The following is a 24,878-nucleotide window of genomic DNA, read 5'->3' as shown; positions in this document are numbered from 1 at the left end:
CACGATTAGAAAATAGATACGTTTATTCAGTCAGGCAAATGGCTACTTTGGATTTCTCCAAAGTGATACACTGTAGAACACATTTACGCCAATTTTTGCCATTAGCAATGGCATCATGAAACATCAGCCACCATCTTCTGGAGATGAATAAGTCCGCCAATAACACACATCAGGTGCAGTCAAAACTTTAATATCATTTTAAAAAACTCATCAAATTCTCTTAGGTTACAAAGATAGTCATCCATTCACACAGAGTGCCCAGTTCAGATCCTGGAATGACTCACTGTATGAGCTGGTTAGCGCAGGGTTTCCCAAACTTTCTCTCAGGCCTCCTTCCAGCATTGGGGAACATCCCTAGGGGGCACGCCCCACAGTTTGGGAACCACTGGTTTAGAGTACCGTAGTAAACACTGCTAGATCAGTTCTCCTCTCAACCGTCCTTAAGGCTCCTCCAGGGATCTCAACACTCCACACACAGCGGTCTGTCTTGTCACCTTCACACACACGCACAGTTTGTGTATTCACCTTCAGACCCACACCTGTCTATTCACCTTCAGACACCTGTCTATTCACCTTCAGACCCACACCTGTTCACACATCTGTCTATTCACCTTCAGACCCACACCTGTCTATTCACCTTCAGACACCTGTCTATTCACCTTCAGACCCACACCTGTCTATTCACCTTCAGACACCTGTCTATTCACCTTCAGACCCACACCTGTTCACACATCTGTCTATTCAACTTCAGACCCACACCTGTTCACATGCCTGTCTATTCACCTTCAGACCCACACCTGTCTATTCACCTTCAGACCCACACCTGTTCACACACCTGTCTATTCACCTTCAGACCCACACCTGTTCACACACCTGTCTATTCACCTTCAGACCCACACCTGTTCACAGACCTGTCTATTCACCTTCAGACCCACACCTGTTCACATGCCTGTCTATTCACCTTCAGACCCACACCTGTTCGCATGCCTGTCTATTTACCTTCACACACACACACACACACTTTACTCTCATCATGTACCAGATTCTACTCTGTCAATACAAAACTAATGGGGAGGTTGTGGAATGTACACAACATCCTGGCTAACGTTCCTCCTGCTGGCAACATGTACTCAGCATATTAATGTTTGTAGTTCATGGAAAACACCTTACTAGTTTCCGTGACAAAAACAGTGCTATTTCTCAGGCATTGGTAACTAAGTGGTCCGTTTGTACAGTAGATATACACAACCATACAGTCTCAATGTGGAGATGGGGGTTGGAGTGATGACAGATGTTTCTATGTTTAGAGTTCAATACGGTAGGTATGTATGTGTCTGGTTGTGTATGTGCAGGGGCGCGCTGGGACACCCAGACGGGGGTGATAGCGGACGCTCGTCTGAAGGAGCTGACCCCCAACATGCCGGTGATCTTCATCAAGGCGGTACCAGTGGACCGGCAGGAGACCAAGAACATGTACGAGTGTCCCGTCTACAAGACCCGCATGAGGGGTCCCACCTTCATCTGGACCTTCAACCTCAAGACCAAGGAGAAGCCTGCCAAGTGGGTACTGGCTGCGGTCTGCCTCCTGCTCAGCGTGTAAGAAGCGAGAGAAACACAATAACACTGAGAAATGTCATCCAAAATACCTTTTTAAATAATAAAAAGACAATGACAGATTTCTGTCATCCATGTCTATTGGAGGAATGTGATGCTGAACACAGCCATCAGTGAGGTGGGAGAAAGATGTGTTGAGCTTGGAAATGGCATCAAAATCAAATCCCAAATAAAATTGTATTTGTCACATACACGTGTTTAGCAGATGTTATTGAGGGTGTAGCGAAATGCTTGTGCTTCTAGCTCCGACAGTGCAGTAATATCTAACAAGTAATATCTAACAATTTCACAACATATACCCAATACACACAAATCTAGTAAGGAATGGAATTTAAGAATATATACATATATGGACAAGCAATGACAGAGCGGCATGGACTAAGATACAGTATAATATTATAGAATAGAATGCAGTATATACATATGAGACGAGTAGTGCAAGATATGTAAACATTATTAAAGTGACTAGTGTTCCATTTCATAATGAAACAACTCCACTGTATCACAGTACAGCTTTCTCACCGTCCCAGTGTTCCTAGGAAGGCCCACTAGGGGGCAGCCTGTACAAGCATGGTTAGGACACAGAGGTAAAGAACAGTACAATACAAGCATGCAGACAAACCGCAGTGATAACCTTTTGAATGGGAAAGTAAGGTGTGTATTGGAGCGCTTCCAGCCTGTTGTCAGTACAGTGTAACAATAGGCGTACTGTAGATAAGAACATCCATCTGTAGATAAGAACATCCATCTGTAGATAAGAACATCCATCTGTAGATAAGAACATCCATCTTTCTTTTTTTGCCAGATAACAGCTAAGTACTTACTTCAACCACAGACTTCTATAACCACGTTTCACTTTTATTCTGGGAAACTGTGCAGCTGGAGGGTGTGTACTCAGCTATTGTTAGAACTAAGCTTTATTTTTATTTTTTTGACAGATCACCAGATAACAGCTAAGGACTTACTTCAACCGACTTCTATAACCACGTTTCACATTTATTCTGGGAAACTGTGCAGCTGGAGGGTGTGTACCTGTGAGACCACATGGAGTTGGGAGGGTGTTGATACTAGCGCTGGCGTACCGGACTCCCCCGCAGCCAGTGCAATGAGTGGAGCTCACTCAGGTGTTCAAAATACAGAGAGCCTAATGTTTCTTAGGTAGTTCTTTATGAGTTTTAGTTTAGAAAATGATCTCTCTGCAGAAAAGACAGTTACAGGGATGGTAAAAACAGCTTGATTGCCATAGCAACATCAGGGAAACTAGACAGAAGGGAGTTGTGCTTCAAATACAGCAGTTCTGTAACATCTTTAATTGCGCCTCACATTCTCCATAATTGCCGGCCTCAACACGTTATGGAAAGAGATTAACTGTATAGGAAGCTCTGCGGACAGGTCGTCTGGATACTGGACAGCCAATAAATTGGCAGATGCAAACATGATCTTTAGCAGACAACAGTTTTTGAGGGCGGTTTGCGATTTCGTTCATACTGGCAAACCGGTGTTTGAGTTGTATGGTTACAATATCAACAGTCCCTTATCTCTGGAATATCTTGGCATGCATCATTCAAGACTAAGTTTAAATCGTACACGGCGCAATGGACATACTGTATAATGCACAATGTCTCAGGAAAGACTGTCTGGGTTATCAATACTCAGTATAGAAAACAGTCTGCCCGCAACCTGAACCTACAGGCCATGGTGAATAAATGTGCACACAGAAAAGGAGGACTTCAGGACACAACTTGATTGGAGTCCACCTGTGGTAAATTCAATTGATTGGACATGATTTGGAAAGGCACACACCTGTCTATATTAGGTCCCACTGTTGACAGTGCATGTCAGAGCAAAAACCAACCAATGAGGTCAAAGGAATTTAACGTAGAGCTCCAAGACAGGATTGTGTCGAGGCACAGATCTGGGGAAGGGTACCAAAACATTTCTGCAGCATTGAAGGTCCCCAAGAACACAGTGGCCTCCATCATTCTTAAATGGAAGAAGTTTGGAACCAGACTTTTCCTAGAGCTGGCCGCTCGGCCAAACTGAGCAATCGGGGGAGAAGGGGCTTGGTCAAGGAGGTGACCAAGAACCCAATGGTCACTCTGACAGAGCTCTAGAGTTCCTCTGTGGAGATGGGAGAACCTTCCAGAAGGACAACTCTCTCTGCACCACTCCACCAATCAGTGCAAATAGTCCAATCCCTAGTAAGCTAGTGTTTGAAGGTGGACTGACTATTATTTGGCATTAATAGACTGGTTTTACATACAACTTTCTATCCAAGCTGGGAGAGAGCGCGAGGATGGTTCATGTCATGCAGATTCAGATAGCCTATACAGGACAAAAATCTATTGGTAGCTGAATGGTATGCTGTTGCAATGAACATTTATAATTTTACAATCTGCAATGTTTGAATTTCCAACTTTAATGACTGAATAAGTAATGACATTATTGCCACCCTGGCACCCCAGAAAACCTAGAATTGACTCGATAGGCATTCAGCCGCATAGACATGTCGCAATTTCATCACCATAGTCAGTGACCTTGTGGGGGGGTCCAGAGAATCTGCGTTACACCAGTGGATACCATGGCTGTTTCTGAGAGGCGGGAGGGAGGACGGATGTCCATCTATAGATAACCCTGTTTCCCGGACCAGGTCATTCAACGGTCAATTACCTTTTGTGATCCCACCTCACATGCTCAGTGAGAGTGTGTGTGTGCGCACTGTAAGTGTGTGTTTTAATTTCCATTTCGAAATTAATTCATTTACCAGAACTGATGGTACACAACTACACAGTAACAAAAACAAACTATAGATAGCATCTTTGTTCATGTATTTGGATGCTTGTGGTGCCAGTTTTAAGAGTACGAGGAGGAATGCGTGGCCCCATCCATCACACTGACACTTAAATGGCAATTTGTCTCACTGAGTGACATATTGTGGTGACGAGACAACTCCCATTAACAGTCAACATAAAAAAATAAAAAAACGTCCTGTTAGGCAAGTCTACATCCCTGTTAGAACACACACAATAAGCCACCCTCCCCCGTCTAAGCCGCCTCTGACCCCACTGCCTACTCTTAACTATCTGTCAAATCATCACCACAATGACATGATGAGAGGGATTTAACTAGAGGGAGGAGAGGGGAACAGGCCGTCACATTCCTCTCTCTCACACACACACACACAGCTGAATGGGTCCAGATGCTGACTGCAGAATGTTGACGCACTCAGCTGAGGGGTCAAAGGCCAGATGGGTCAGACAGTTTCTCTCAGAGAAACGGGACATTGAGGAGGAGGGGGGAATAAAGTGGATAAAGGTGTGGGAGGGGGAGGGGGAGTAGGATTCAAGCAGGGGGAGCTGGGTTCAGCTTCTGAGGTTGATGTGGGCTAGGTTGGGTTTGGGATTTGGGTTGAGGGCTGGTACACATAGCAGTGGCTAGGGACATTTTGGAGAAACCACGTTCTGCCGTTCTATAAAAAGCATCTACTTCTGTGTGAGACTAGGAGACAATCGTTCAGAGGGAGTGGCGTGTGTGTGCGTGTTACCTTTGTTTGGCTGTTTCTCTCAGAAGAAGTTCTTGATGAGGGGAGTGACCAGTTTCACCCATAGCTTGACATGGCGATCTGGCTGCTGGAACGTAGAGCTGGACACCTCTGTAGACCTCTGGTACAACATCTCCTGCTCCTGTTACAGAGAGAGCGAGAGAAAGAGGGTGTAATTGTGTGAGTGAGAGAGAGTGAATGAGTTTGTGTGTGTGAGAGAGTGTATGAGAGAGTGAGTGTGTGTGTGTGTGTGTGTGTGTGTGTGTGTGTGAGAGAGAGAGAGTGAGTGAGAGTGAGTTTGTGTGTGAGAGAGTGAGTGTGTGTGTGTGAGAGTGCGTGAGTGAGAGTGTGTGAGAGTGAGTGTGTGTGTGAGAGTGAAAGAGTGAGTGTGAGAGTGACAGAGTGAGTGTGTGAGAGTGAGTGTAGGTGAGAGTAAAAGTGTGTGAGTGAGTGTATGTGTGAGAGAGAGAGTGAGTGAATGTGAGTACACATTTCCCAGGTTCCCTGCTTGCTCGCTCTGTCTGCTTTGCATATTACTTCCAGCTTCACATAGCTCATGATCGCAGGAACTATCAGATTAGTTGAATTTTGTGGACAGGCCTTTTGGTTGAGAGCTGTATAAAGCAGAGCCATAGTAGCCATCAAGTCTGTTTAAATAAAGTTGTGTTGGTTTGAATGACCTACTTCCTGCAAGTGGGCCTGTAATTCCTGGTTCTCTGTTACTATGGCGATCTGGGCCTCCAGGTCTCGGTGCACCGAGCGGTAGCCAAAGTTAGGAGAGCCAATCAGAGTCAGGCACGGCCGCACCTGCCCCCGCAGGTAGTACCACAGCCCTGCAGAGAGAGAGAGAGAGAGAGAGGGATGAGGGAAAAGGTGGGGAGAGGGGGATTGGTGGAGGAAGGAAAGAGGGAGGAGAGAGAGAAAAAGGGAGAGCAGTTTCCCAACATCAGTGATTTGTTCTGCAGCTGGGGGTCAGGGTCAACTCTACTCTAATGGTCATTGATTCTCTCCCAGCTGGGTGCTGTGTGTGTGTGTAATTTCTCCCCTACTGTTCTCTCTCCTGCAGTGTGTGCTGTGCTTACGGGAAACGGCCGGCCCGCCCTGCTTTATCTAATAAATGGGACTCCTCTACGATCGTGTGAAATTACATTCCACTGACGCTGCTTCACTGTGTGTGTTCATTTCCCTCTCTCTGCTTCTCTCTCTCTCTCAGTGGCTCAATCTGTCTTTTGAAGAAAAAACAAGAATTTACCTAGCTACTAATGCATCACTAACATTTCAGTTCTTTAGAATATTCTTTCGGACACATTGCCATTTGATTCTATAAATGATGTATCAGCAAAAGGAAAGTGCAGGTTGGCAATAGTTCAGATATAATTCCTTAGAGCATTGTTTCATGTTTCAATGGGGATTCTAGTTCTCGTTGGCCATGCCCACAACTATAAAGGAAACACTGAAGCACACACACAGAAACCCCCAAAGTCTATCCAAACCCAGGAGTGACTGTGTGTGTGTGTGTGTGTGTGTGTGTTTCCTTGGCTCGGGGCTAAGAGTGAATGACTTGACAAGACGTTGTCTCTCATGCAACATGTCTGGGTTACCACAGGGACAGAACAGCAGAGCCACAGAACAGTACCACTGTCTGTCAGGGTGGAATTGACACCATGTGTGAGTTCCAAATGGCACCCTATTCCCCAATCCCTACATAGTGTACTACTTTTGACCTGGGCTGATAGGGCTCTGTTAAAAATGTAGTGCACGATATAGGTAATAGGGTGCCGTTTAGGATGCACACTATGCTTCCCAGCAGCTCACTGTCTGACCGTGGAACGTCACTTCACTACCAGTCAGAACTCACAGCCAAACAGAACTAATCACAATGGAGTAGAACCATTCAGAACCAATCTAGGCTCTCAGGCCAAGGATTATATTGTGTGTGTGTGTTCACTCTGTGTGTACTTTGTGTACTCTGTGTGTGTGTGTGTGTGTGTGTGTGTGTCCCACCCTTGGCGTGGAAGGTCCAGTGTGCTCTATGGTACTCGTGGAGGTGAACTCTCTCCTGCTGTCCCAGCTGACACACATTGCTGTAGAACTGTCTGGCAATGTGGATGTAGGCCGCTGGGATCGCCCCGGCAATACCCTTGGCGCCGAAAAACCCATTGACCTCCGGGGAGGCGGTGAGAATCCGGTAGTCGGCGCCCACCCCCAGAACCAGCGACATGTAGGCCCTTGTCAGGTTGAAATACCCCGACGTCAGAAACACAGTCGCACCGGGACCCGCATCTGTCAGCAAACGCTGCAAGGAAATAAGATGTTCAGATGTAGTGCCCTCTCACTAAAACACCACATTTTTAAGTAACACACAAAAATATCAAATAAAAGTTTACAAGATAGCATCACGTGTAGTGGTGTCCTGGTGTGTGTGTACCCACCTGTGTGATCTGCTCATCCACCTGTATTCCCAGAGGTTTCATCTGAACCAGAGGAAAAACCCAAGTGTCCTCCTTCCCTCCCTCCTCCCCTCCCCCTTCTTCTCCCTTGCTCTCCCGCTTCAAATGTTCGGATTTGGCGATGTCTTGGCGCATTCGAGCCGTGTTCACCACCTCCATGATGTGTTGCCGGGCCGACGCCGAGAAATCATCCCTGTTACCTAGTGACAAAAGAATGTAGGGATGTAAGAGAGAAAACAGACCGACCTGGTTAAAGCTAGAATCCTTAGTTGCTACATCCATTTCTAGAATTCTTGAAGAATATAACTTATAAATGCCTCATGAGCTTAGTTCAACTGCCATACCCCATCAGAACCTTAAATATAAGCTTATTTTACTCCCATGTTTGTAAACAATGTAAACAAACAATGTATAGCCTCAAAACACGGTTAAAACTATACATTTTGATATCATGGATGGTCAGTCCTTGCATCCATAGCTCTGTCTGTGAATTTGAGTGGTTACATTTCTCCAAGCCCATCCCTCAGCTTTTTAATGAAACAGAGGCGGGGTGCCCGCTTTGTTATTTTTGCAATTAACGATTCTAGCTTTAACCATACACAAACTCTCTCTCTCCCTCTCACACACACACACAGTATGTGTACAGTAGAGCAGGTGAGTGTGTAAAGTACAGCAGGTCATTTAGTTCTGGGCATAGGTCATTTAGTTCTGGGCATTACGGCTATGGGTCAATATCTGGACTACGCCTGGCGGCTGGCGCCACACACCGACGTGACTCAGAGAGAGAGAGAGAGGGAGGGAGGAGAGGGAGAGAGAGAGAGAGAGAGAGGGAGGAGAGAGAGAGAGAGAGAGAGGAAAAGAGGAGTGAGAGAGACAGAGAGGGAGGAGAGAGAGAGAGAAAGAGAGGGAGGAGAGAGAGGGAGAGAGAGAGAGACAGAGAGGGAGGAGAGAGAGAGACAGAGGGAGGAGAGAGAGAGAGGGAGGAGAGAGAGAGAGAGAGGAAAATAGGAGTGAGAGAGACAGAGAGGGAGGAGAGAGAGAGAGAGAGAAAGAGAGGGAGGAGAGAGAGAGAGAGGGAGGAGAGAGAGAGAGAGAGAGAGAGAGAGGAAAAGAGGAGTGAGAGAGACAGAGAGGGAGGAGAGAGAGAGAAAGAGAGGGAGGAGAGAGAGGGAGAGAGAGAGAGAGACAGAGAGGGAGGAGAGAGAGAGACAGAGAGGGAGGAGAGAGAGAGAGAGAGAGGGAGGAGAGAGAGAGAGAGAGAGAGGAAAAGAGGAGTGAGAGATGGATACCTGCAGGCTCAGCATGAGTTCATTCTAAAGACGTTCTTTTACTGTAATGTTTGCGCTCTCTTTCAGCAGGGGACCTTCATTCACTAATGATTAGTGTGTGCGTGTTCCCACTCTGTTGTTTACCAGCAACTCCGTGACATCACTGCTCTATTTCTAGTTTCCGTGACTACTGTGGTCCGGTTCTGCAGACATTATGTCATTTAGCACCCGACCCAACATCCTGACTGAACGTTCTCTGGTTACACACTCTCTCACACTATTTTTCTCTGTCCGTCTACCTCTCCGTCTCTCCCGACTCTCTCTCTCTTTCATTCACACACATGCCAGATCTCTGATTTCACTGTGTGTCTGAGCTGGAACAAGCTACATTTTCAACTAATCTGATTCCATGGACCTTTCCAAGAACAACGCATTACACTACATTATGAGAACTTGCAAGCCAAGCTGAGCAAGGAGTTAAGCACCTAGGGACTGTGTGTGTGTGTGTGTTACCTCTGTTATGTACAGTACATTCTGAAAATATTCAGACCCCTTCACTTTTTCCACATTTTGTTACATTACAGCCTTATTCTAAAATGGATTAAATAAAAATCAATTCTCAGCCATCTACACACAATACCCCATAATGACAAAGCGAAAACAGGTTTTTAGACATTTTTGCAAATGTACTAAAAATAAAAAACAGAAATACCTTAGCTCAGGTGCATCCTGTTTCCATTGATCATCCTTGAGATGTTTCTACAACTTGATTGGTGTCCACCTGTGGTAAATTCAATATATTGGACATGATTTGGAAAGGCACCCATCTGTCTATATAAGGTCCCACAGTTGACAGTGCATGTCAAAGCAAAAACCAACCCATGAGGTCAAAGGAATTGTCCGTAGAGCTCCGAGACAGGATTGTGTCGAGGCACAGATCTGGGGAAGGGTACCAAAAAATGTCTTCAGCATTGAAGGTCCCCAAGAACACAGTGGCCTCCATTTTTAAATGGAAGAAGTTTAGAACCACCAAGACTCTTCCTAGAGCTGGCCGCCTGGCCAAACTGAGCAATCGAGGGAGAACAGCCTTGCCTTGGTCAGGGAGGTGACCAAGAACCCGATGGTCACTCTGACAGAGCGCCAGAGTTATTTTGTGGAGATGGGAGAACCTTCCAGAAGGACAACCATCTCAGCAGAACTCCACCAATCAGGCCTTTATGGTAGAGTGGCCAGACAGAAGCCACTCCTCAGTAAAAGGCACATGACAGCCCGCTTGGAGTTTGCCAAAAGGCACCTAATGGACTCTCAAACCATGAGAAACAAGAATCTCTGGTCTGATGAAACCAAGATTGAACTCTTTGGCCTGAATGCCAAGCGTCACGTGTGGAGGAAACCAGGCACCGCTCATCACCTTGCCAATACCATCCCTACGGTGAAGCATAGTGTTGGCAGCATCATGCTGTGGGGATGTTTTCCAGCGGCAGGGACTGGGAGACTAGTCAGGATCGAGGGAAAGATGAGCGGAGCAAAGTACAGAGAGATCCTTGATGAAAACCTGCTCCAGAGCGCTCAGGACCTCAGACCTGGGTGAAGGTTCACCTTCCAACAGGACAACGACCTTAAGCACACAGCCAAGACAACGCAGGAGTGGCTTCGGGACAAGTCTCTGAGCCCGGACTTGAACCCGATCTAACACCTCTGGAGAGACCTGAAAACAGCTGTGCAGTGACGCTCCCCATACAACCTGACAGAACTTAAGAGGATCTGCAGAGAAGAATGGGAGAAACTCCCCAAATACAGGTGTGCCAAGCTTGTAGCGTCATACCCAAGAAGACTCGAGGCTGTAATCGCTGCCAAAGGTGTTTCAACAAAGTACTGAGTAAAGGGTCTGAATCCTTATGTAAATGTGATATCTGTTTTTTATTTGTAATAAATTAGCAAAAATTGTGGACAATCATAGCCTTACACGCGAGGAGACACAGCCAAACCCTTTCCAAGAAGGCTTGGTGTTGACAGAGATAAATGGCGAATGAAGGCATTAACACGTAAATACATTCATGATTTCTTACTCCAAATGGGCGGTAGTGGTTCATGTGCAAAGTATTATGATTACTGTGAAGGTAGTTTCCAAATGTATCAACGGTAAGTGTCTCTTTCTCTCTCTCTACCCCTCCCTCTTTTGGTAAACAAGCAGTCATGTTGTTGTTAGTCCGCTAGGGACTTTTTCTCATGTATGAAGTGTGTATGTTTATTCTGTGTTATTATTTAGTTAGCTAGTAAATCAATAATTAAACCAATTGGTGTAGTACTGAATAATGAGTAAGGCTGGGGTTTTTGCAGATCCAAGGTGGTTATGACTGTTCAGAATGATGATATGATAAGAGGTTATGATTTAGAGCCTTTAGAGTTTAATTCGGGAGATGGTAACTCTTTAAACAACTTATTCCGTGGTGCCCCAAATCCTAATGAGTTAATTGTTACATGATTAATTTAAAATCGGGTAACAATTAAACATAGTTGATTCGATAAATAAGTCATCAGATTAATGAAAGTCATGTCATGACAACTGTAATGTAACAAAACGTGGAAAAAGTGAAGGGGTCTGAATACTTTCAGAATGCACTGTATGTATTGGTGTGTTTTCCGCGTGTTTTCTACCTCTGTAGGGGTGCACCATGTTTTCCATCATGCTGACAGAGTTGTCAGGCTGTAGCTGTAACGACACGTCTCCCACGGCGCCCACCAGATCAGAGAAGAAGTCGGCCACCTCCCAACAGTTCTCCAGGAGCACGTAGCGGTCCTGTCTGTTGGTGAAGTACGAGTCACTCAGGTTGGCCCTACGGAGGGAGGGGAGAGATAGAAGAGAGAGAGGTAAAAGGTTGAAAGAGGGATACCAAGCAACAACAGCTACTGTATGAGAAAAACACCAACAACTACAACAATGGTGTGTGTGTGAGCGAGTTCGTGTTCGTGTACCCGCTGATGATGAGGTCATCGTCAAACAGGTAGGCTTTGATGTGCTGTACCCCAATGGTCTCGTTGAAGCGCTGTGGGACCAGGAGCCGGAGCAGCCCTCTCAGGTCAGGGGAATGGTACAGAGACACACGCATCCGACTGCTGTACTGCTGCAGCAACGGCAGCAACATGGTCCTAGAGTTAGTCTCACCTAGACACACAGGTCACAGACACACGTAGATTGGTAAGAATTACATGGCATTTTCCCTCTCTCACATACAAACAACCCCTCCTACCTCTTGAGCCGCGTGTGTAGTCTAATAGAATGGAGACCTGCAGGTCGGAGTTGTCACCCTCCTGTGAACGCTCCAGAGCTTCCTGCATACAGTCCACCAGGTCCTGTTCCAGGGGTCCTGTACCCAGATACAGCGAGGCCATCACCACTCGCCTTTTAGCCGTCTTTATTCGAGCCTGAACACAGATCACAAGAAATTACAGTTTAATCAGGTATTACAGGAAACAAACAAGGGGACTTCTTCAGGGGCTTTAACTCCCCCCCCCCCCAAAAAAAATATGTATTATTTACTTTCATCATTTTTTGTTATTGGGGAATGTTTAGTACACCATCTTTAGTACATCACATGATTTAGAGAAAGCTCCACAACCTCTCTCACACACATCTTACCTTCATCGCCTGGTAAAACTGGTCAGGGGAGGTGAGGATGTGGATGTGTGTGCCAGGCACCCTGAAGGCGGGCACATGTTCTGCCATCCAAAGGAAGCGAGCATGGAGGCCATCAGCGCCCTGAGCTCCAGTCGACCCGGGGGATCTGAAAAGAGGAAGGGGAGAGGGATCTGCCTCCGCTAGGAGAGGGGCTAGGAGCAACACAGACGACCTTGGGGGGGGGTGGAGAGGAAGAGAAAGGGAGAATGGACAGGAATTACTTTCATAGAAACAGAGTGGGGATTGTCTCCTATAGATAAACAACCTACACTAAACAAAAAACATTACGCAACTTGCAACAATTTCTGTTAGTTACAGTTCACATAAGGAAATCAGTCAATTGAAATAAATTCATTATGCCCTAATCTATGGATTTCACATGACTGGGAATAATCTGTTGGTAACAGATACCTTAAAAAAAAAAAAGTTGGGGCGTGGATCAGAAAACCAGTCAGTATCTGGTGTGACCACCATTTGCCTCATGCAGCGCGACACATCTCTTTCACATAGAGTTGATCAGGCTGTTGATTGTGGCCCGTGGAATGTTGTCCCACTCCTGTTCAATTGCTGTGCAAAGTTTCTGGATATTGGCGGAAACTGGAACACTCTGTCGTACATGTAGATCCAGAGCATCCCAAACCTGCTCAACGGGTGACATGTCTGGTGAGTATGCAGACCATGGAAGAACTGGGACATTTTCAGCTTCCGGGAACTGTGTACAGATCCTTGCGACATGGGGCCGTGCATTATCATGCAGAAACATGTCGACGGATGAATGGCACGACAATGGGCCTCAGGATCTCGTCACGGCATCTCTGTGCATTCAAATGGCCATTGATAAAATGCAATTGTGTTCGTTGTCCGTAGCTTATGCCTGCCCATACCATAACCCCACCACCACCATGGAGCACTCTGTTCACAACGGTGACATCAAACTGCTCGAGCCATACACGTTGTCTGCCAGTTGAAAATGGGATTCATCCGTGAAGAGCACACTTCTCCAGTGTGCCAGTGGCCACAGAAGGTGAGCTGCAGTCAGCTCAAGACCAAGCAGATGAGGTTCCCTGAGACGGTTTCTAACAGTTTGTACAGGAATTCTTTGGTTGTGCAAACCCACAGTTTCATCAGCTGTCCGGGTGGCTGGTCTCAGACGATCCCGCAGGGGAAGAAGCCGGATATGGAGGTCCTAGGCTGGCGTGGTTACAAGTGCTCTGCGATTGTGAGGCCGGTTGGATGTGCTGCCAAATCCTGCACCGACTCTCCACACCTTAGCACACATGCACTCACTCAGATATACACTCATCCACACACACACGCTACACAAATCACAACTACTGCTACCAGACTCTTATTATTTTTGCTACAGTGAGGGAAAAAAGTATTTGATCCCCTGCTGATCTTGTACGTTTGCCCACTGACAAAGAAATTATCAGTCTATAATTTTAATGGTAGGTTTATTTGAACAGTGAGAGACAGAATAACTACAAAAAAATCCAGAAAAACGCATGTCAGAAATGCTATAATGAGGGAAATAAGTATTTGACCCCTCTGCAAAACATGACTTAGTACTTGGTGGCAAAACCCTTGCTGGCAATCACAGAGGTCAGACATTTCTTGTAGTTGGCCACCAGGTTTGCACACATCTCAGGAGGGATTTTGTTCCACTCCTCTTTGCAGATCTTCTCCAAGTCATTAAGGTTTCGAGGCTGACGTTTGGCAACTCAAACCTTCAGCTCCCTCCACAGATTTACTATGGGATTAAGGTCTGGAGACTGGCTAGGCCACTCCAGGACCTTAATGTGCTTCTTCTTGAGCCACTCCTTTGTTGCCTTGGTCGTGTGTTTTGGGTCATTGTTATGCTTGAATACCCATCAACGACCCATTTTCAATGCCCTGGCTTAGGGAAGGAGGTTCTCACCCAAGATTTGACGGTACATGGCCCTGTCCATCGTCCCTTTGATGCGGTGCAGTTGTCCTGTCCCCTTAGCAGAAAAACACCCCCAAAGCATAATGTTTCCACCTCCATGTTTGACGGTGGGGATGGTGATCTTGGGGTCATAGGCAGCATTCCTCCTCCTCCAAACACAGTGAGTTGAGTTGATGCCAAAGAGCTCCATTTTGGTCTCATCTGACCACAACACTTTCACCCAGTTCTCCTCTGAATCATTCAGATGTTCATTGGCAAACTTCAGACGGGCCTGTATATGTGCTTTCTTGAGCAGGGGGACCTTGCGGGCGCTGCAGAATTTCAGTCCTTCACTGCGTAGTGTGTTACCAATTGTATGCTTGGTGACTATGGTCCCAGCTGCCTTGAGATCATTGACAAGATCCTCCCGTGTAGTTCTGGGCTGATTCCTCACCGTTCTCATGATCATTGCAACTCCACGAGGTGAGATCTTGGATGGAGCCCCAGGCTGAGGGAGATTGACAGTTCTTTTGTGTTTCTTCCATTTGCGAATAATCGCACCAACTGTTGTCACCTTCTCACCAAGCTGCTTGGCGATGGTCTTGTAGCCCATTCCAGCCTTGTGTAGGTCTACAATCTTGTCCCTGACATCCTTGGAGAGCTCTTTGGTCTTGGCCATGGTGGAGAGTTTGGAATCTGATTGATTGCTTCTGTGGACAGGTGTCTTTTATACAGGTAACAAGCTGAGATTAGGAGCACTTCCTTTAAGTGTGTGCTCCTAATCTCAGCTCGTTACCTGTATAAAAGACACCTGGGAGCCAGAAATCTTTCTGATTGAGAGGGGGTCAAATACTTATTTCCCTCATTAAAATGCAAATCATTTTATAACATTTCTGACATGCGTTTTTCTGGATTTTTTTGTTGTTATTCTGTCTCTCACTGTTCAAATAAACCTACCATTAAAATTATAGACTGATCATTTCTTTGTCAGTGGGCAAACATACAAAATCAGCAGGGGATCAAATACTTTTTCCCCTCACTGTATATACTGCAAAATTTAAACACTTGCCCCCCAATCCCCCCCCTTCCCCAAAACGTCTAAATATTGGGCGATACATTTTGCCTTCCTGTATTATACTTATGCTCAAATCTTTATTCTATTCTACTGAGCCATTTACTGTTCGTATTCTGATCTTTTATTATTTATTATTGTTGTTGCATTGTCAAGAAGGTACCTGCAAGTACGCATTTCGTTGGACGGTGTATACCATGTGTATCCTGTACATACGACTAATAAAACTTTAAACTATTTAGGGAATAGGGTGTAATTTGGGATGCACACAGAGAGTTGAGAGTCAGGAACAACGGCAGGGAATTACCATGTGGGCTCCACCCACAAAACCACGGGAGACAATACATTCAACATAAACATCAGACAGCAGATTCACAGAGAGAGCGCTGTGGCTCCACTGCTGCTTTGAACCAATGACGTAGTGTATAAGCCTACAGGGATTTCCTTATAGAGTAGAACATCTTTATTATGGTGGGCCAACAGCCTAGCGGCACACTAGACACCTGTTTTCCTGCCGGGCAAAGGTTGGATGGGTGTCAGTACACTGGAATTACAGGGTCTTTTAAAATAATACACTAGATGCACTTTTCATTGAACTGTGAGAATATCATAAGGTTATCCCGAGTGACGCAGTGGTCTAAGGCACTGCATCGCAGTGCTAGCTGTGCCACTAGAGATCCTGGTTCGAATCCAGGCTCTGTCGTAGCCGGCCGCGACCGGGAGACCCATGGGGCGGCGCACAATTGGCCCAGCGTCGTCCAGGGTAGGGGAGGGAATGGCCGGCAGGGATGTAGCTCAGTTGGTAGAGCATGGCGTTTGCAACGGCAAACGATTCCCATGGGGGGACATGTATGAGAAAAAAATGTATGCACTCACTAACTGTAAGTCGCTCTGGATAAGAGCGTCTGCTAAATGACTAAAATGTAAATGTAAATGTAAAATGTTATATCTTAGAGAGCTGAGATTCTGTCCGTGTCTGAAATCTGTCTACTACTTACTAAAACTACATACTGTGTACTAATCGTACTACATATTATTTAGAACATGCTGTTTAGTAAAAACGAATGCAGTAAACAACAAATATAATCCATCCTGAGAATGCGTCATCTAATCAGATCAAATTGTATTTGCGTCGAATACAACAGGTGAAATGCTTGCTTACAAGCCCTTAACCAACAATGCAGTTTTAAGAAAAATAAGTGTTGAAGTTAAAGGTGCATAAAGATGGAGGAATTCCGATATGACGTCATTGTTTTTAGCGCTATCCACAGGGTTCTTAAACTACAGCGCGCAACATGGTTCAATGTGCCAGTAAATCAGCACAATCTACATTTTTGTTTTTTCAAATTGCCGCCGTCTTGGAGCTAGAATTGGGATCATGTATACTGTGCTAATGCCGATACAAAAGAGTAACGGAGAGCAATGTACAATATGGCGAACTTAGCAAACAAGTAATTTGTGGTCACAACACAACAGATTGGCTCAAACGCTTTAAGGAAAGAAATTCCACAAATTAACTTTTAAGAAGGCACACCTGTTAACTGAAATGCATTCCAGGTGACTACCTCATGAAGCTGGTTGAGAGAATGCCAAGAGTGTGCAAAGCTGTCATCAAGGCAAAGGGTGGCTATTTGAAGAATCTCATATAAAATATATTTTGATTTGTTTAACCCTTTTTTTGGTTAGTACATGATTCCATATCTGTTATTTCATAGTTTTGATGTCTTCACTATTATTCTACAATGTAGAAAATAGTCAAAATAAAGAAAAACCCTTGAAGGAGTAGGTGTTCTAAAACATTTGACCGGTAGTGTACCAAAAATGCCTACTACTTAGAACACAAGTCTAGGTATTGGGACACATAGTCAATATGTACCGGTGACAGCTTAGTAAAGGCAAGCTATTTCATTTGTGAGAACATGTGGCTGCCTTGTGTATGAGTCCCCGAGGGTGAATTTAGATAATGTGCCTTCCATTTACACACAGTTTCTTATTACAACCAAGTCTACGGCAACACAATCCTCCTCTCTTCCCACTCTCCTTTACCTCACCGTCAGGAGGCCATTGTCTTTCATTTCCCATCTGGGTCATCGTATTTATCAGGCACCAAACGGAAGAAAGCAGACAAACAGGGAGGGACTACCTGAACTTGTCCAATAAAAAAGGCTCATTTTCAACTTCAAAACATTTTGGTACGGTGTGCCATAATGAATATTACCCTGAATACAGACAAGCGTCTCCCTCTGTACCCTTTCCCCTTCCTCTGTCTCTCAGGTAAGTAAATGGAGAACTGACACTGTGTAGCCAAACCTCTCTAGGTGCCATGACCATTGAGATAAAACTGTGTTCTGTCTCTACTGCCATGAGTCCGATCATGTAACCTAGCTAGTCTAGGTGATGATGATAGCCTCCTCAGGACATTCGGATGAAGATAAAGCTCGAAGTTGTAAGCTCATAGTCGCTCTACGGTAGCTACTAAAGATGATGTGAAACTGAGGCACGTGACTATATGCAGGTGTGGACAGACAGACATCTGGCAGTTGTTGCAACTTCAGGTTTTCAGGAAACCACAAAAAGATGTCCTCATTCTGAGAATTTCTGAGTTACTGTTACTCAACACAGAGACAACACAAGGGGAGGAAAATGGAAATTCACAGATAAAAGTAGGCCTAAAGCAACCGGAAGAAAATTGAAGGGAAGACATACACTATATATACAAAAGTATGTGGACACCCCTTCAAATTAGCAGATTCGGGCTGTTTCAGCCACACCCGTTGCTGACAGGTGTATAAAATCGAGCACACAGCCACGCAATCTCCATAGACAAACATTGGCAGTAGAATGGCCTTACTGAAGTGCTCAGTGACTTTCAACGTGGCACCATCATAGAATGCCACCTTTCCAACAAGTCATTTCGTCAAACTTCTGCCCTGCTAGAGCTGCCCCAGTCAACTGTACGTGCTGTTATTGTGAAGTGGAAACAATTGTCTGTCCTCAGTTGCAACACTCATTACAGTGTTCCAAACTGCCTCTGGAAGCAACGTCAGCACAATAACTGTTCGTCAGGAGCTTCATGAAATGGGTTTCCATGGCCGAGCAGCCGCACATAAGTCTAAGATCACAATGTGCAATAACAAGAGTCGGCTGGAGTGGTGTAAAGCTTGCCGCCATTGGACTCTGGAGCAGTGGAAACACGTTCTCTGGAGTGACAAATCACGCTTCACCATCTGGCAGTCCGACGGACAAATCTTGGTTTGGCGGTGCCAGGAGAACGCTACCTGCCCCAATGCATAGTGCCAACTGTAAAGTTTGGTGGAGCAGGAATAATGATCTGGGGCTGTTTTTCATGGTTTGGGCTAGGCCCCTTAGTTCCAGTGAAGGGAAATCTTAATGCTACAGCATACAATGACATTCTAGATGATTCTGTGCTTCCAACTCTGCGGCAACAGTTTGGGGAAGGCCCTTTCCTGTTTCAGCATGACAATGCCCCCGTGCGCAAAACAAGGTCTATACAGAAATGGTTTGTCGAGATTGGTATGGAAGAACTTGACTGGCCTGCACAGAGCCCTGACCTCAACCCCATCGAACACCTTTGGGATTAATTGGAACGCCGACTGCGAGCCAGGCCTAATCGCCCAACATCAGTGCCAGACCTCACTCTTGCTTGTGGCTGAATGGAAGAATGTCCCCGCAGCAATGTTTCAACATCTAGTGGAAAGCCTTCCCAGAAGAGTGGAGGTTGTTATAGCAGCAAAGGGTGGACCAACTCCATATTAATGCCCATGATTTTGGAATGAGATGTTCGACGAGCAGGTGTCCACATACCTTTGGTCATGTAGTGTATCTATCTGGCTAGTTAGCTACATCTACAGATAATGTTTGAGATAAAACTGTTCCGTCTCTACGGCCATTAGTCCCATCACCTAGCTACTCTAGGTGATGATAGCCTCCTCAGCTCATGGGAATGAAGATAAAGCTTAAAGTTGTGTCCCAAATGGCCCCATATTCCCTTTATAGAGTACTACTGGGGCCATTTGAGACCCAGCTCTAGTCTGGATGAGGAGTAGCCTGGACTGTCCGGGGTTGATCTCTCCCTTCTGGATGACAACCTCCAGACTAGTAGTCGGTAGTCTGTATTGGTTGGACCACCAGAACGGTACACAACTCATGGAGTCCAACCAAAACACAGACTACATTGTTTTCCCAAAGCTACCTCCAGAACTGACCTTGGCACTCACAGCTAAGCCTAGGCCAGAGTCAGTCGCCGAACTGACCTTGGCACTCACAGCTAAGCCTAGGCCAGAGTCAGTCGCCGAACTGACCTTGGCACTCACAGCTAAGCCTAGGCCAGAGTCAGTCGCCGAACTGACCTTGGCACTCACAGCTAAGCCTAGGCCAGAGTCAGTCGCCGAACTGACCTTGGCACTCACAGCTAAGCCTAGGCCAGAGTCAGTCGCCGAACTGACCTTGGCACTCACAGCTAAGCCTAGGCCAGAGTCAGTCGCCGAGCTCAGTGTGTGTGTGTCGCTCTATGGTAGATACTAAAGATGTGAAACTGAGGCATGTGACTCTATGCAGGTGTGGACAGACTGTCTGACAGACAGACAGACATCTGGCAGTTGTTGCAACTTCAGGTTTTCAGGAAACCACAAAAAGACCAGGGAGAGATTTCCTCATTCTGAAAATGTCTGAGTTACTGTTACTCTACACCAGTCCTTCTCAAATAGTGGGGCGCGCCCCCCTGGGGGGGCTCGGAGCGATGCCAGGGGGGGCGCGTGTGACCCCGGGGAACATGCTTTTTTTTGCCGCAGGGAGTAGTTTTTTTTTGCACCGAACAAGAGCACACAGCACAGAGCAGGAGATATGAAGTGCAGATAACAAACCCTTAAGAGACACCATGGAAACATATCTAACAGGGATGAAAAGAAAGACGGAGATAATGAGACAAAGTCTCCCGAAAACTAAGACGAGGAAATATGACGAAGCGTATGTAGCGCTTGGCTTCACTGTGACTACGGTGGGAAACGAGGAAAGACCGGTATGTTTACTGTGTCTAAAAATGTTGGCAGCGGACAGCATGAAGCCAAATAAATTAAGGCGTCACTTAAAGACATTACACCCCAATCACGCTGCTAAGCCTCTTGAGTTTTTTCAGCGAAAACGTGCCGAATATTGCCAACAATCGTCCCGCTTTGTGAATGCTACTTCAGTAAACAGCGTCATATATGGTGGCGTACCAAATTGCTCAGTGCAGAAAACCCCACTCCATAGCAGAGGAGTTGATACTGCCTGCAGTATTAGACATGGTCTCTGTCATGCTGGATGACGCAAGTGCTGCAAAAATAAAAACTATCCCTCTGTCCAATGACACTGTCGCCAGACGTATAGATGACATTGATAACGATCTTAAAGAACAGCTGGTAAACTCAAAGACAAACTTTTTGCCTTACAGTTCGATGAAGCAACTGACAGCAACAAAGACTGTTTATCGTTTATGTACGTTTTGACATGACAAACTCCCTGTGTGAGGATCTACTTTTTTGTAAATATGTCAGAGACAGAGCCACAGCTGAAGAGCTATTCAAAATGCTGGACTACTTCCTGACTGAGAATGGGCTAAAGTGGGAGAACTGCATTGGTGTTTGCAGTGATGGTGCACAGACCATGGCAGGGATGAGAAAAGGACTTTGGGCACTCATCAAGAAGGCCTCACCTAATGCTGAGTGGACACACTGTGTTATACACAGAGAAGCACTGGCATCAAGGCACCTTTCCTCTGAATTAAGTGAGGTTATGACTGACATTGTAGGTGTAGTCAATTTCATAAAGACCAGACCACTAAAAACAAGAGTCTTCTCTGCTATCTGTGAGGAGATGGGAGCTGAACATCAAGCTGTGCTGTTTCACAGTGAAGCAAGGTGGCTGTCATGAGGAAACGTCTTGTCCCGAGTTTTTGAGCTCAGAGAGCAGATAAGAATGTTTTCGGAGCAGGAGCACAAGTATGACCTCGCAGAAAAATGTAGTGATGAGAACTTCCTGGCAAAGCTGGCCTACCTGAGTGACATATTTGGAAAGCTAAATGAACTAAATCTACAGCTTCAAGGGAAAGATAAACACCTCCCTCAGGTCACAGACAAGATCAGCTCTTTCACTCGAAAGCTTGCAATGTGGGGCAGGCGACTTGATGAAGGAAATACTGATTCATTCGAGAACCTGCATGAATTTGTTGACACTACTGACTATGATGCCACCTCAGTGATTCCATATATTAAGGAGCATATTTCATCACTGATGGGATTCTTTAAAAAGTACTTCCCTGAAAACAGTTCCCAATATGACTGGGTGAGAGATCATTTCAATGCACCAGCTCCAACTGGTTTCAGCTCTGCAGAGGAGGACCAGTTCATTGATATCACGTCTGACTCCACATTGAGACTGAGGTTCACATCACAGACACTGAGTGAATTCTGGCTGAGTGTAGAGAGGCAGTATCCACTCTTAGGGCAGAGGGCTAAGAGTGGATACTGCCTCTCTTTGTGAGACTGGCTTCTCTGCTGTTGCTGCACTGAAGACCAAGTACAGGTCCCAGCTAAACATTGAGCAGGAGCTGAGAGTTGCAGTATCATGCTTCAAACCCTGCTTCGAAAAGCTGTGCACTGCAAAACGTGCTCATTGTAGCCATTAATCCTGACTTCCTCATTTTTATAAAAATAAAAAAAATAATCAGCTCAAATTGTTTTATTCATTTTTGTTTTATAGGTCAAAGTGTTTCATATATTGTGCTCCTGAGTTAATGTTGCTGATCAATTTGAATGTATTGTTATTTATTGATTATATTTTATTTTATTTTTCAGTATCAAATGGTCAAAAAATGTTTACAGTTTAAATAAGGGTTGCATTTTTTTTTTATTTCAGGCAAATTGATGCACTTTAAGTATTTTCTGTTACAATGTTAATAAAGTTATTCTTTGTTGTAAGTTGATCTATATTTCTTTCTTTTTTATTTTCTTTAATGTTAATAAGGATACAATGTTATGCAGAGGTGTACATATAACAATTTTATAGACAAATTATACTATTTACAGTCGTGGCGGAGAGTTGGGGGGCGCGAAATGTTTACTTCTTCCTAGGGGGGGCGTAACAGAAAATAATTGAGAAGCACTGCTCTACACAGAGACTTGACAACACATGGGGGGACAATTGAAATTCACAGATAAAAGTAGGCCTAAGCAACCGGAAGAAAATGGAAGGGGGGATGTTTGTTTTACATCGCTTACATGTGCTGGCTGAACTTAACTTGCACGCTGATGTTTATTATGTAACCTTCGCCATGACCATAATGTTATCAAATGACATTATGAAACTATTCGTAAGCAACAATCAGATTACAACAGAAAACGTGTTGCTATAATATCTGACGCACGCTATCAAAATGACAACATAGCCTTTTCCTACATTATGAAAGAACACGGAAACATTGTGTACGTAAAGACTGGCTGCACGCACACATCACTGCCACGAGAAGAGGTTGGCTAACCGAGTTTTCCCTCATCGTGGAGTTGAAATACCCAGCTAGAGGTTGGCATGTGAACGCTGTCATTATGTCTGACGAAGAAAAACAATGTTGTCTCTCTTTTTCTTCTCCACTTAAGTTCCACAACAGTCGTATCTTACCCTCGCCTTCGATCCCGTGTACGGAAGAATCGGTCTGATATTCGGGTGAAAACCCCGGCCAGGGCCGGTGTGTACACACAGTACACCAGCTTCCTCCACGACATGGGAGCCGCCATCATTACAGCCGTTTCTATCAACCCCAACTTTATCAACACACTGCCTTCGAGGGCATGCGCACTGCACATCATGTTCTGCACACAATGTTCAACATACAGAGTACAACAGTTTGAGTCATAATACCCATCAAACCTAGCGATCAAACCCAGAATTGGTTCCAATCGTTTTTTCACCATTCATTTGATGCATTGTGGATTTTAGAAACACTTCAAATAAGGGCTGTGTTTCGTGTAGGCTTAGACTGGCGTGACGTTTTTTAATAACCGTGTAAATCTCTCTAGAACAAGGTGACTTTTATCAATATATTCGGCTCTATTTACTCTCAGATTCGAAAAAGCTAATTAGCATCAAAGTAGACATCATGCAATACTACAAATGGACTCTTCACAGACTGTATCGTGTGGGCGAGCGGTTTGCTGATGTCAATGTTGTGAACAGAGTGCCCCATGGGGGCGGTGGGGTTATGGTATGGGCATGCAGGCAGGCATAAGCTACAGACAACAAACACAATTATATTTTATCAATGGCAATTGGAATGCACAGAGATGCCATGCCATTCATCCACCGCCTTCACCTCATGTTTCACCATGATAATGCACGGCCCCATGTCGCAAGGATCTGTAAACAGTTCCTGGAAGCTGAAAATGTCCCAGTTCTTCCATGGCCTGCATACTCACCAGACATGTCACCCATTGAACATGTTTGGGATGCTCTGGATCGACGTTTACGACAGCATGTTCCAGTTCCAACCAATATCCAGCAACTTTGCACAGCCATTGAAGAGGAGTGGGACAACATTCCACAGGCCACAATCAACAGCCTGATCACCTCTATGTGAAGGAGATGTGTCGTGCTGCATGAGGCAAATGGTGTCACACCAGATACTGACTGGTTTTCTGATCCACGCCCCTACTTATTTTTTAAAGGTATCTGTGACCAACAGATTCATATCTGTCTTCCCAGTCATGTGAAATCCATAGATTAGGACCTAATGAATTATTTCAATTGACTTATTTCCTTATATGAACTGTAACTCAGTAGAATCTTTGAAATTGTTGCATGTTGCGTTTATATTTTTGTTCAGTGTAGTAGCGGTTAACAGCATTGGGCCAGTAAATGAAAGGTTGCTGGTTCGAATCCCCAAGGTGGAATAGTCTGCCGTACTGCTCTTGAACAAGGCAGTTTACCCCCAAAAACAATTGATCCCCGGGTGGCGATGACGTGGACCTCGATTAAGGCAGCCCCCCGCACATTTCTGATTCAGATGGATTGGGTTAAATGTGTAAGACACATTTCGGTTGAATGCATTCAGTTGTGCAACTGACTAGGTACTGTACTCCCTTTTATACAGAACATGTAAACATCTGAATTTAAGTAAACATTAAATTAATTATTCATCAATGCCACAAACCTGTAACCAGTGGTGTAAAGTACTTAAGTAAAAATACTTGAAAGTACTACTTAAGTCGTTTTTTGGTTATCTGTACTTTACTCTACTATTTATATTTTTGACAACTTTTACTTCACTACGTTCCTAAAGAAAATGATATACTTTTT

The 24,878-nt window shown here is 45.1% G+C and overlaps 2 protein-coding genes across 2 annotated transcripts in view; one reads left to right on the top strand and one right to left on the bottom strand.

Moving 5' to 3' along the window:
* LOC311100909 (dynein axonemal heavy chain 17-like) overlaps positions 1 to 5,182 on the top strand; it is a gene marked incomplete at its 5' end in the record, with an annotated part of 141,747 nt that extends 136,565 nt beyond the window's left edge. The window contains one exon of the mRNA XM_084141893.1: positions 1,353 to 5,182. Within this exon, the coding sequence (XP_083998019.1) occupies positions 1,353 to 1,600 (248 nt within the window). The 3' untranslated portion in view covers positions 1,601 to 5,182. The remainder of the gene's footprint in view (positions 1 to 1,352) is intronic.
* On the bottom strand, positions 1 to 23,384 carry LOC311100863 (CDP-diacylglycerol--glycerol-3-phosphate 3-phosphatidyltransferase, mitochondrial-like). Its single transcript, XM_084141860.1, has 10 exons — positions 23,205 to 23,384; positions 12,514 to 12,724; positions 12,125 to 12,299; positions 11,850 to 12,039; positions 11,532 to 11,710; positions 7,588 to 7,805; positions 7,160 to 7,451; positions 5,840 to 5,988; positions 5,159 to 5,297; positions 1 to 1,585 (listed from the first exon to the last, which is right to left on the bottom strand). Exons 1-9 carry the CDS (start codon positions 23,321 to 23,323, stop codon positions 5,178 to 5,180), a joined length of 1,653 nt encoding a protein of 550 aa, XP_083997986.1. The 5' UTR covers positions 23,324 to 23,384; the 3' UTR covers positions 1 to 1,585; positions 5,159 to 5,177.
* Positions 23,385 to 24,878: the final 1,494 nt, after the last annotated feature.

Source organism: Coregonus lavaretus (genome assembly GCF_964263955.1).
Source record: "Coregonus lavaretus genome assembly, chromosome: 25".
In the NCBI taxonomy this organism is placed as follows: Eukaryota; Metazoa; Chordata; class Actinopteri; order Salmoniformes; family Salmonidae; genus Coregonus; species Coregonus lavaretus.
The sequence above is the reverse complement of the archived record's forward strand: the minus strand, read 5'-3'. Positions and strand labels throughout refer to the sequence as shown.

What these genes read in the sequence shown, in the direction of transcription:
- LOC311100863 (XM_084141860.1), bottom strand. Translation starts at nt 23,323, where the DNA reads ATGATGGCGGCTCCCATGTCGTGGAGGAAGCTGGTGTACTGTGTGTAC. An exon ending in AGTTTTACCAGGCGATGAAG is followed by an intron (nt 12,300 to 12,513) that starts GTAAGATGTGTG and finishes ATCTGTGTTCAG; the next exon opens with GCTCGAATAAAGACGGCTAA. An exon ending in CTGGACCTTCCACGCCAAGG is followed by an intron (nt 5,989 to 7,159) that starts GTGGGACACACA and finishes CTCTCTCTGCAG; the next exon opens with GGCTGTGGTACTACCTGCGG.